Source organism: Stegostoma tigrinum, chromosome 5 (assembly GCF_030684315.1).
Source record: "Stegostoma tigrinum isolate sSteTig4 chromosome 5, sSteTig4.hap1, whole genome shotgun sequence".
NCBI lineage: Eukaryota > Metazoa > Chordata > Chondrichthyes > Orectolobiformes > Stegostomatidae > Stegostoma > Stegostoma tigrinum.
Genome location: NC_081358.1, coordinates 95,443,819 through 95,457,011, shown reverse-complemented (window position 1 = coordinate 95,457,011; position 13,193 = coordinate 95,443,819). Strand labels below are relative to the sequence as shown.

The 13,193-nt window shown below is 41.3% G+C and overlaps 1 protein-coding gene across 5 annotated transcripts in view; it reads left to right on the top strand.

Moving 5' to 3' along the window:
• The window catches only part of setd2 (SET domain containing 2, histone lysine methyltransferase), a 118,122-nt gene that overhangs the window by 64,504 nt on the left and 40,425 nt on the right, over nucleotides 1–13,193 (top strand). For all 5 annotated transcript variants that reach the window (XM_048528579.2, XM_048528578.2, XM_048528575.2 and 2 more), the window contains exons 5-8: nucleotides 747–875; nucleotides 3,804–3,932; nucleotides 4,816–4,939; nucleotides 9,921–9,998. In XM_048528579.2, the coding sequence (XP_048384536.2) occupies nucleotides 747–875; nucleotides 3,804–3,932; nucleotides 4,816–4,939; nucleotides 9,921–9,998 (460 nt within the window). The remainder of the gene's footprint in view (nucleotides 1–746; nucleotides 876–3,803; nucleotides 3,933–4,815; nucleotides 4,940–9,920; nucleotides 9,999–13,193) is intronic.

Sequence of the window (13,193 nt, the reverse complement as noted above, 5' to 3'; positions counted from 1 at the left end):
AGAGAGGTATCAATTGAGACTGATGGAGAGAAAATTTATACAGTGCATTAAAACTTCATGAAGTTGGAAAAGATTAATGCAGCAGTAGTCAGTGAATTAGAAGAACAGGTATTTGAAAACAGCCATGGAAGATACAGCAAAGAGGAAGAGAATTGGAGGGCAAGACACAAATATGTGAAGGATGTATTTCAAATGGTTTTTCTGGTAGGAAAGGCTTCGCAGAGATCAAGTAGCTTTTAGCAATGGACAAGATTTTCAAACTCAGGATAAAAAGTTCAGCATTCAAGAAATTTAGACTAGTACGCTAAAGTGAAGACAGTCTGATCATTGGCTTACTCTTCCTGTGCACAGATGCTGGCTGAGCTCAGTATATTTCCACTATATTAGCATTTCATATTTTTTAGGTTGCAGTATTAGCTTTGACTTGCTTCCCTGGCTTCACCAGTGAATGCTGGACAGATTGAAATGTTCAGGTTATTTTCGTTGGTCAGGATATTAAAGGATAAAGAGATAATAAGTGCTTGAATAGGCTGCTGTTGGTCCTTTGGATGGATGTGCTGTCTGTTCCGCAGTGCTTTGCATTTAAATTGTCCCTCTCTCTCTTCCAGGCTGTTCCTACTGCTAAGTTTTAAGGATAAATAGTCTGTTGTTCAAAGCACTTGTTTACTACTGTAATTAAAATGCTTATTCACAAAGTTTGGCTTGGCTTGAGCCATGTCTTAATTAAACAAATTTACTACTTACAGGAAGAAAAGTAAGTCACACCGTGACATAAAGCGCATGCAATGTGAATGTTTATTATCCAGAGAAGACCGAGAACGAGGAGAGCTGGCATGTGGTGAAGACTGTCTCAACAGGTTACTCATGATAGAATGGTAAGTGCCTTCCCATTGACCTGTGATGCGGCCAAGGACCGGGATGATCTTTCATAATCCCTAATCCCTCAGTCCTTTAGAGTCTCTGTGGTACTTTTTGATGGTCATTGCAGTAAAATAAACTAACCAGATGCAGAAGGTGAAACCACACGGGCCCAAGAGGGTTCACCATCTGCAAGACTGGTTTTTTTGTGTCTGTTGAGAACTCGGTGTTCTGTGTAAGGCACCAGCAGTGTCAACAGGAGTAAAATACGTCACTTTAGAAGATGCCAGTTGTTATGATCCCAACTGTCAATAATATTGGAAAGGTCAATGTTAATACAGGCTTGGGAGATCATAAATTTTACCTTTTGTCTACTATGGGCATCAGTCACTGAACATATTCACAAATTGCTTTTGATGTACTTTTAAAGACAATTACAAATTTATGACAGGATTTTTTTTAAAAAACACATCACATGAGACAAGAACTCTTTAAAAACAAAAACAGAAATGGCGGAAGGCTCAGCAGGTCTGGCAGCATCTGTGGAGAGAAATCAGAGTTAATGTTTAGGGTTCAGTGACTTCTTCAGAACTGCTCGTAGCTAGGAAAATAGTTTTTTTTAGACAGAAGATAGTATAGGGGAAGGGGGTTATGGAATAAGTGATAGGTGGAGATAGATCCCAAAGAGAGAGAACAATTAGACAGACAAAGCAGCTGATAACGATCTGGCTATGTGAATGAATAGCTACTAATGGGAACTATTAGTGGCTAACAATGGGTTGTGTGTAAAAGCAGACCATGTGATAACAAGGCCTGGTGCGTAAGGACTTGGGAGAAGGTGCCGCAGGTTCTAAGATTGTTGACCTCAATATTGAACCAAGGAGGCTGTAGAGTTCCCAAGTGTAAAATGAAGTGCCCTCCTTCCAGCTTCACTGGAGCACTGCAACATGTCTGAGAGAGATGTTGGCTAGAGAACATGTTAGTGTGTTGAAGTTCAGCAACTGGAAGCTCAGGGCCTTTTTTGATGACAGAACATAGGTATTCTGTGAAGCAGTCACCCAATCTATGCTTGTTTCCACATTGCAGACCACAATGTGAGCAGCGAATAGTACAGGTAAAGTGCTGCTTCACCTGGAAGGTATGTTTGGGCCCTTGGATACTGAGGACACAGGAGTTAAATGGCAGGTGTGAGTCCTCCTGCAGTTGCAGGGGAAGGTGCTGTGGGGAGCTTTTGGGAGTGGAGGAGAAGTGGACCTGGGAATGGTCCTTGTGGAAAGCTGATAAGTGAGGGGAGGGGGAATATAATATTCCTAAACTTGTATCTTCAACAGCCTTGTAAGATGTATTCCTCCCTGATATGTCCACAACCTTCTGCTTTTGAAGCTCTCTTCCCCTTATTATCTCAGAACTTCTCCCTAGCCTTGACTACTTGTAGACCTCTGCTGTTGTGCTGCTGTGTCTGAATGAGCCAGCTTCTGGCACCCTCCCACTCTGTCAGAAGGTCTTAAACTTCAGAGTCTTAGTAATTATCTCCCAGGTGGCTTGATTGTCATTTAGATAAAAGTAAATGATTTCTTGTAAATGATGCTTTAAGTTCTGTTCAAAATAACCTACTGGTTTACCTACTTTATTCTGAGAGAAGAAATAAGGCAGACTGTCAGCTTTCTGCACTGTATGATTCTATGTTCGTAGTAAATTCCATCTTCCTCCAGTACAGACCCCAAGTTCCCAGTAATGTTGATATTTTATGATATTTCATCACACAGACATTGTCTGTTAAGGAGCTGAAGTATGAGGGAGATGAAGATTGTGGTTTATGATCCTGCGAAGTGGCGTTGAAGCAGATTCTACCTAGGCATCAAATTTGGAACTTCGGGAGGATCAAGGGAAGAAATTTGAGAAGAACGTTTACTGTAGTTGTGCACATTAAAATGTAGATGAGATAAAGAAATCAGAGTCTGTGAATCACTAGCGTATCCAACTAACGTAAGAGATGTGCTGGAGGAGATTTTTGTTCCGCATGTAAGGAGCAAAATACATGACTGAGATCAATTGGATCACGTTTGCAGCAATCTGACAGTAGCACAATGATCTCTGCTATATGACTGCGTGAATCTGAGTTCCCATGATGCTGATTAGGAGTTCTGCTCAGGGTCACAGGAAAAGCTGAGGTCTTCAGTGACATCAGATGAAGTCAGATTGAGCAAAAGTAATTGTTGGTAATCGCCTTATGGGAGAGGTGAAGACGTTGTCTGAAAGAGACATTCTTATTAATGGCAAAGTCAATAGAGACGATTTATTTACACCGTATGGTGAATAAAGGTTGAGTGTGACAACCAGACAAGGTAAAGGAAGGTCATCAACGTAGAGCATTACCAATGTAAGATTGAATAGGACTGTATGATGACTGGTGATATTTTGAATCTAAATGGGATGTAGAATGAAACTAAGATTGACAGTAAACTGAATGACCTTGTGTCAGCGGTGAAATAAGTAGAACATAGAACATTGCAGCGCAGTACAGGCTCTTCGGCCTCAATGTTGTGCTGACCTGTGAAACCAATCTGAAGCCCATCTAACCTACACTATGATAATAAAGTTTAAATAGTAGCAAATAATAAATAGTGAAAAATCATAAAATCTGGCTAGAAGTGTGCAGTAGCCTGCACGTTCTGAAAACTTGGACATATCTGAGACAATGACCAATACATTATGTTGTCATGATCAGCACAGAAATGATGGACAGAAGGGCCCGTTCCTGTGCTATACAGTTGTATGTTCTGTAGGTGATCAAACAGTGTTCTAATGTGTGACTGGATCCAGAAGTAAAGGCCAACAATTCAGACCCCCTTGTGACGAGGCTGAATGGCCCTATTTGAATGTATTAAAGAAGATCACCATAATACTTAACAGTAATGTTAGATGTTGTCGTTGCCTTGTCACAGCTCATCGAGATGTCTGCATGGTGAGTACTGTACAAACCGGAGGTTCCAGAGACGGCAGTATGCTGATGTGGAAGTCATCCTCACTGAAAGGAAAGGTTGGGGTCTGCGAACAGATAAAGACTTGTCAGTGTGAGTGGAAGTAAATTTATCTTTGCATTAGTGAAGCATTTCAAATTTATTCCATCATAACTTATGGAGCTGCCTCTTGCAGGAATACAATTCTCCTGAGTTTTTTTTGTCAGTTGTTAATAACCCACTCTTCATCTGAAGTTGATCATTACCAAATGATTGCCTGCCAAATACACACCATTCATCAGAATGAAAATTGGTAAGCATTCTAAAATTAGACATGCAATCATGCCACTTGACCTGTTGCAGATGAGCCACTATTTGTGGATTTCATCATTGCATTCCCCAATAGACATCCAGTTTTTATTATTCTAGTTTCTCCATCACAACTCCCCTGCCCACTGCTCCCGAACATCTTCCTGAGAAAAAGGGTGCAACTCAAGATGGTCAAGTCAGTGATCTAATTCTTATAAGCCCACTCTCATGGGTTTTATTGTTCTGAGATCTTGCAGCCTCCTCATGGTGACGATCTGTTCAGACTTCCTCCCAATAACTCTATGTGGTTGTTTGAGTTCTTGGCTATTCAAGAAAGCTCACACTCTTCACTCACTGGTTAAATATCTGTTTGATATAATGGTTTAATTTTTACAAAGAGCCAGTCATTGCCCTGCCCTTCCCCTGGTTCTCAACAGCTTTTAGCCCCCAGTAGCTGTGAGGTTCAGATTGAACTATTCAGATCTTCGCTTACACAGTACAACCATCTCCGCTCTGGCTTCCAACTTCCCTTACGTCCAAAACCTATCGTTCTTTAATCGCTAAATGTTCAAATGGAGCTTGGGTTTTGTCCTCTTCACTGTCTTTCCTCTGTTAGGCAATTAACGTTGTTATTAGGTGCTTCGTAAAGTGAAATGCTGTTATAACAAAGAAACCTATGTCTTTACAGGAATAGTTTTGTACTGGAGTACTGTGGGGAAGTGCTGGATCACAAGGAATTCAAGGCAAGAGTTAAGGAGTATGCCCGCAACAAAAACGTCCATTACTACTTCATGGCACTGAAGAATGATGAGGTGAGCTTGGGCAGTGTTGTTGTGATTCACATTTCCCCCTGCACTGTCTCGTGTTGGCCCAGTATGTATATGATTTGCTGAAGGAGTTAACCAATTGGTACCTTTCCTCAGTTCCTTGAACACACTCTTTTACATTTGACCCCAATTAGTGTTGGCCATTTTGGTTTTAAAAGCCAGTATGCTTTCTGATTCCACCACAGATGGTTCAATGGCCCAACAATTCTTCTGAGCTTTTTAAAAAGGCAGTAATTCTCCAATCCCTCTCCATTCTTTTTCTGCTGTTCTTAAATTATTTTTGTTTGTGGGCTCACTGACCCCTGAAGTGTCGGACTTGTTTACGAACTCCGGTCTCTGGAGTGTGTTAAGCCCCCGGGTCACGAGTCCAAGATGTGATTGTTGTCTTTAAGTCTAGGCTGACAGTTTTGTTGCAGTGCTGAAGGTGTGCTACACTGCCAGTGTTGCTGTCTTCTGGGTAAGGAGTGAAATTATGGCCCTGCCTGTCCCCTCAGGTGAATGTAAATGATTCCATGATGCCATGTTGAAGATATTAAGGCAACTCTCCCACTGTCCTAGCCAAACAGAGATTAGTGATGAAACTTTCCCAATCCTTTGGTTAAAAATCAGCAAAGCAACAATAATATAAAAACACAGAGAATTAACTTTGTGTGAAGACTTGTAAGTAACATTGAGGCAGACACCAAGAGCTCTTTTAAAATATGTAAAGGGAAGTGAGGGGCAAATCACAGGCCCCGTAGGGAGTGAGGCTTGGAAATAATAATGGAGAACCAGGAAATGGCAGAGGAGTTAAATAAATACTTCACGTTAGTCTTCAAGGTAGAAAACCCTAATAATATTCCAAAATCCTAAATAATCAAGCGGCAAAAGGGAAAAAAATAAACACGATAACTACCACTAGAGAAAGCACAATGGGGCTAAAAGCCCAGTGATCCATGGAAGTGATGGGTTGCATCCTGTGATGTTTAAGAAAATAGCTGCCAAGATAGTGGATAATCATTCTCTGCAATTATCCTTTTCATCCTCTATCTTTGCCCTCCTTTTGTTGAATGCAAAAATACTCGGGCTTTTTGCTTCTTCTGGTCTCCTCTCGGTCTCCACTTTGGATCTAATAAGAGCTGTAATTTATTTTGTAAGGTATTGTTGAACCACCTTTCCAGCCAGGAATGAATAATAGTGGTCGTTCATGCGTGAGAGTTTAAAGTATTAGCCATTGCCTATCCACCACCATCATTTTTGTGAGGTTTCCCAATCCCCCCCCTTGCCAATTTGCAATGCATGACCCATGTAGTCTACTTATTTATATTCTGATTTGGGACCCCAATTTTTTTTTAAAAAAAGGTAAATTTTCCTACTTCACTCCATCTGATAATTCTTCAATCATATTGTAGTCGCTATTTCCCAAGGAACCCCACACAGCAATGTTATTAATTAATCCTCATTACACGGTACCCAGTAACAAATAGCCTGGTCTCCGGTTGGCCCTTCAACATATTGGCCTAAAAATCAATTGCATACACACACCAGGAAATCCATCTCCGCACAATATTATTGCTGCTTGGTTCAGTGAAATCTAAATGTAAATTAAAATCTGTCATGATTACAGTTATACTCTCGGACTTCTCGTTCAGTGCCTTCCCTTGCATCTCTGCTACTGTTTATGGAGCTACAGACAACCCCAGTGCGTTTTCCGAGCCAATACCCTTCGTCACTACTGCATTGATTTTTAAGTAATGATGCTACCCAATTTCCTTTCCCTTTAAATCTGTCCTTCCCAAATAATGAAATCCTGAATGTTCAGTTCCCATCTTTGGTTACCTTGCAATTTATATCTCTGTAACCGCTACTATATCTTAATGTTTATATCTATTTGCACTGCTAATTCATCTACTTTATTGCAAATGCTACAGAGATTAAGACACAAAGCCTTTAGACTTGTCTTTTTAACTTTATTAGTTATCATGGCTTTAGCTTGCATTGTGGTTTCTTTTTTTTGGCCTTCCACTTTTTCTTCTTTCTTTCTGTCTTTTGATTTTTTTTTTAATCCATTCATGGGATGTGGGCATCTCTAGCTAGACCCATATTTATTGCCCATCCCTGATTGTCCAGAGGGCACTTTGAGTCAACTACATTGCTGTGGGTCTGGAGCCACCTGTAGGCCAGACCAGGTACTTGCCCTCCCTCAAAGCCATTAGTGAACCAGATAGATCTCCCCAGCAATCAACAATGGTTGTTGTCATTGTTAGATTCTCAATTCCAGATTTTTTTTGTTGAATTCAAATTCTGCTATCTGCCATGGTGGCATTTGAAGCCAGAGTTCCAAAACAGTCTGGCAATAATACCACTAGGCCGCCACCTCCCATCGCCACAGTCCTCTGTCTCCCTGCTCTGGTTCCGTGGCCATGATCGGATCAGTTGTTTTGTGCACATGAGATCTTGCTATGTGAGAATTGGCTGAATTTTGATTTATTTCCTGGAATGGACTTATCTCTAGCTGTGCCAGCATTTACTGTCCATCCCTAATTGCCCTTCAGAAGGTGTGGTGAGCCACCTTTGTGAACCGCAGTATTCTATTCTCGAACCTGTAGCTGGTTGCTTCAACTGACTGTGTCTGACCTGACCACTTCACAGGGCAGTTGAGAATCAACCACCTTGCTGTGGGTCTGAGTTCACATGAAAGCCTGACCAAGTAAAGACAATTTAAATATCGCCACTGCCATGAGCCTGTGTCTCTAAAACTTTAGCTTAGCCTCTAGATTGCCAGTCCTGTGATGTTTCCACTAGGTCACTGTCTCACTCTACATTACTGCAGAGGCATTGCTTCAAAGGTTCCTAATTGGCTGTAAAGTACTTTGGGATGTGCTGAGCTTGTAAAAGACGCCCTCCGAATGTGCCATCATCATCTTTAAAACTATTCTGTCCTGCCCCAGCTGTGAACCAAGCTGAAATCGCATTTCAGGCCACATGCTGTCAGCTTTTCCCGTAATCCCACAGATAGATCATTATTTACATGGAAACTAATGCCCTCATGAACACTTCAGTTGAACCTGCCTCCTCCAAACTTCCAGGCAGCTCATTCCAAACATAAGCCACTTACTGTGTAAAATGTTAGATCTCACCTTTTATTTGTTTCTTCTGCAAAACACTGTGCCCTTTATTTCTTGACCCCTCTCTGCCACACCTTTTTACTTGGGGCTTGTTTACTTGCTGTGACCACCTCCCTTGAGGTTGGACACTCTGTTGTTAACTCAAGCCCATCCATTCCACGTGGCATCAAACATCAGTGCATTGCTCACCAAGGTCCTTTTCAAGGAAGGAAAAAGTGCAGCTGTTCACATGTCAATGTTCGTATTTTGAAACAAGGCAAAGTCACTTTTATGTCAATTGATTCTTGCAATGTGAGTTGCTGGGAAGTTCAAGATTTGTTGCTTATTCCTAGTCCCTCTTGAGAAGGCTGAAATGTCCTATTGAAAACTTGCGGTCTGTGTTGTGAAGGAATTCCTACCGTGTTGTCAGGCAGGAATTTCCAGGAATTTGACCCAACAATGATGAAGGAATCACAATTTAACATTGATCAGTGCATAAGTCATAGAGTTCTAGTCATACAGCGTGCTCCAACTAGTCCATGCCAAACATAATCCCAAACTAAACTAGTCCCGCCTGCCTGCCCCTGGCCCATATCCCTCTAAACCTTTCCTGTTCATGTATTTTATCTAAATGCCTTTTAAACATTGTGATTATACTTACATCCACCACTTCCTCAGGAAGTTTATTCCACACTCAAACCACCCTCTGTGTGAAAACTTTGCCCCTTGCGTCTTTTTTAAATCGCTCTCCTCTCACCTTAAAAAGTGCTCCTTATTCTTGAAGTCCCCTGTCCTAGGGGAAAAACAACTGCCATTTACTCTACCTATATCCCCCATTGTTTTATAAGCTACTACAAGTTGCCTCTCAATCTCCTACGCTCCAGTGGAAAAAGTTCCACCTATCCAGCCTCTTTTTTTTTTATATAACTCAAACTTTCCATATCTGGCAACATCCTGGTAAATCTCTTCTGAACCTTCTCCAGCTTAATAATATCCTTCCTATAACTGGGCGACCAGAACTGGACACAGTATTTCAGAAGAGGCCTCACCAATGTCCTGTACAACCTCAACATGACTTCCCAACTTCCTATACGCAAAGGATTGAGCGACCTAAGAAGTTTCAAAAAAGCACTCTCAAACACGTCAACTAACACCCTGTGTGAGTAAAATGTTAACAGTCAGGAGGGACTTATTTCTGTTCATCAGTCACATGCCTAGTTGGCTGCATGTGGGGTGCCTTAAACTTTGCAGATCACGTCAGCTCTATGGTCCATATTGCCTGCTTGCTCCCATACACTGGCTTAAAAGGAAGGTATAACTGTAAATACATATCTCTGAGCTGAAAATTCAGGCATCTCCTAATGGAAAGCTAGCCCTAAATGTGGACTGACCAGCTGCCAAATGGGGTTTCAGCTTCATGCTGAATACAGGTCAGTTGTATGTGCTTCTCCTACATCTGCTGTCACCCTCTTTGCAGTTGCTTGGAACTACAGATTGGGACATCATATCAAAGAAAGGTTCATTGCCCAAGGTGAATCAAATGGAGTGAGTGGGGTCTAGAAATGCTGCAGTCTACAGTGAGCGAATCTAATCAACACTATCTAACACTTCATTGGTTGCGGGCAGAATGTTAACCAGGACACATGGAGATCTTTAACACCAGGTATCTTGTCTCAACACTCAGTGCAACAGATATGAATATTAATGGGGCAGCACCAGGCATACCGGCCTGATTTGAAGGTTAACTTTCGATCAGCCAGAATCTTAATTTGTGCTGGTGTAAAATAAGCAGCTGCTTGCTTGTGGTTTGGAGAACAAGTAGTGGTTTCTATTTATGAGAATAAGTTATGGTTTTTTGCTTTCCTTTTTCTTTTCACTAGATCATAGATGCTACTCTGAAAGGAAATTGTTCACGCTTCATGAACCACAGCTGTGAGCCGAACTGTGAAACTCAGAAGGTGAGAATGGAAGTCCAAAGCAATTGTCGTGATAATAACTTGCCTCTCTCATGCTCCTTCCCTTGCTCCCTGTCTTGTATCTATCTCTGCCCCTTTACTTCTCCCTTCTTTTGTTCCTCTTCCTTTGTTACCAACCCTTCCCCTCCTTTTTCTTTCCTTCCCTCTCTCTCCCCTCCACTTCCCATCCTCCCTTCTCTTTCCTGCACGCCCCCCCACCCCCAGCCCCTACCCATTTCTTCTTGCCGCCCCAACTCTCTCTCGCACCTTTCTGTCAACCCCGTCAACTTCTCCAGTACAAACTTGTTGCTGATTTGAATGTCCTTCTTCCTCCTCTCTGTCTGTCTTTCTCTCTCCCTGTGAGATCAGGAAGATATTAAACAGATTCTTGTTTTGCACTGGCTTAATTGATAACATTTGAGATGCTACACTTGACCTTGTTCACATTTGATGAGATGCAAGCCTGAGCTCCAACTCCTGGTCTTTGTTTATTATGTATGTCCCTCGTCATAGGTATGACATAACCACCATATATTATCCATTCTATTTAAGATGATCAGAACAGCAGAAGGCTGCCACTTAATCCTCAGGCATGCTCTACTATTCGCTAAAATCGTCTCCTTTCTTCACTTCTACCCGTCAGCACTATATGATCTTTCCATCTACAAGTCTACTGATTGGTGCTTTGAATTTACTCAACAACTCTGCATCTGTGGCTGTTTGGGATTAAAATGGTTCAAAGATTTGTAATGTGCTTGATGAAATTTCTATTCCTCCTTTTCCCCCTAGTTCTAGACTACCCACACTTACGGAAGCAACCATTTCAAAATTTTAAGACTTCACTGAGATCGCATTTCAACACTGCAGAAAAGAGGCCTTATTTACTCAAACTCTCCTCATAAATCAATCTCCTCATATTAGTAATCACCCTCTATTGCACTCACTCTTGAGGCAAGAAAGTCCCTCCTTAGGTAAGGAGCCTAAAATTTTACTAATTGATATAAAAATTGTCACACCAAGGCTTTACACAGTGTATGCGTTCTCCTCAGTCTTATGGCTTTGTTACAAAAGGATCAGAGTAGAATATTTACTTCTGTTTGCTCTAGTTGCATGTCAACTCTGTGATTTGTGTGCAAAGGTCTGTCTTAATGCCAGCATTTTCAGGTTTTTCACCATTTAAATAAGGTGGCTTTCGGAAGCAAAGCCCTACAGGACTGAGCGTTAATTCTGTTTCACTCTCCACTGATGCTGTTGGGCCTGCTGAGTTTCTCTAAAACTTAGTGTTTTTAATTTCAGATTTCCGGCAACCAGAGTATTTTGCTTTTACATAACATGCTACTTTGCCTACCAAAGTAGGTAACTTCACATTTTCTCCACATTATCTTTCATCTACCATGATGTTGTTCACACATTTAACTGTCTGAATCCTTCGCAATTTTCACGTTACGTTCTCATCTTTATATTTGCTCAAGAAGTAATATTAGAAAAACCAAACTAAGGAAGTAGTTACAGAAATAGTAGATGCATTGGTTGTAATTTTCCAAAAATCTTGCATTCTGGAGAATTACCAGAGGGCTAGGCTAGTGAGCTCCTGATGTGACACATCATTTCAGAAAGGGAGTCAAGAACTGGCTAACTACAGACCAAATAGCCTAACATCCATTGTCAGAAAAATGTTGGAGTCAATTGTTAAGGAAGTAAAAGCAGTCCAATTCGAAATTCATAGAAATATCAAACAGACCAAGCATGGCTTCATGAAAGAGAAATTATATCCTACTGTTTTGACAGAGTCTTTTGACAGTCTCTCAACCAGAATAGATAGAGGGAAACCACTAAGATGTGTTGTATTTGCTCTCCCAGAAGGCATTCAGCAAGGTACCTCACAAAAGGTTAAATCATCAAATAAGAGCCAGTGGTGTTGGAGGTAGAGTATTGGCATGTAGAAAGAATTGGCTAATGAGCAGGAAACACAGTATGGATAAGAGGTTCTTTTCCAGATTGACAGCCTGTAGCCAGTGGGGTTCCACGGGAATTAATGCTGGAACCATGGCAGTTTACAAAATATCTTAATCACGTGGAGAAAGGAAGCAAATGTACTATAGCCATATTTGCAAATGATTCAAAATAGGTGGAAAGGCAGGTTATGGGAGGGATACAAACAGCTGACAGAAAGATATTTATCAGATAAGTGAATGAGCAAAAGGTTGGCAACTGGCATATAATGTGGGATAATGTGAAGTTTTTCATTTTGCAAGGGATCACAAAAGAATACTATTATTTGAATTGAGAAAAGTTGCAGGACAAAGTGACTTGGGGATACTTGTGCATGAAACCAAAAGATAACGCACAGATTCAGCAGGTAATGAAGAAGGTTGATAGACTGTCGCCCTTATTTCAAGAGGGTTGAAGTATAAGAATCTAGCAATCTTGAAACTTGGGGAGGAGCTGGTGAGACTACATCTGGAGTAATGTGTGCAGTTTTGGTCCCCTTATTTAAGGAAAGATATCATTTCACTGGAGACAGTTCAGAGGAGGTTCACAAGGATGATGCCTGGAATGGAGGCATTGTCTGATGACCAAAGAGTAAACTCACTGGAGTTTAGAAGGATGAGAAGTGATCTCATTGAAACATGGAGTCTCGGACCAGAGGACATAGTTTTAAATTGGAACCCTTTTATTCTGAAACTGAGATGAGGAGGAATTTATTTTCTCAAAGGCTTGAGTGTATTTGGAACTCCTTACCACCATGGACTGTGGGAGCAGAGTCCTTGTGTATATTTAAGGTGACATTCTTGATCTGTAGGGGAATCTAGAGTTATGAGGAAACTCAGGAAAGTGTATGTGAGCAATGTCAGATCAGCGACGACCCTGTTGAATGGCAGAGCAAGCTCGGGAGTTGAACAACCTACTCCTGTTCCTGCCTATTTTATAATCTTGTAGTCTAAAACTCTGTCACGTGCATGATCTCTCTTCTGCTTTTTTGAGTCCTACTATTGTCCGTTTGAGCGACTCACTATTCCAGGATCATCCTAGATTGCAAATATAACTGTTAGCTTCTTTCATCTGCAAATTGTCTTCTAAAACTCATCTTTCCTGCTCCTTTGACCTCTCCTCCAACAAGAAATGTGAGCAAGTAATGGACTTCTTTGTGTATCTGGTTAACAGCCTCCACCACGGCTCTGCCTTCAGTGGCCAATC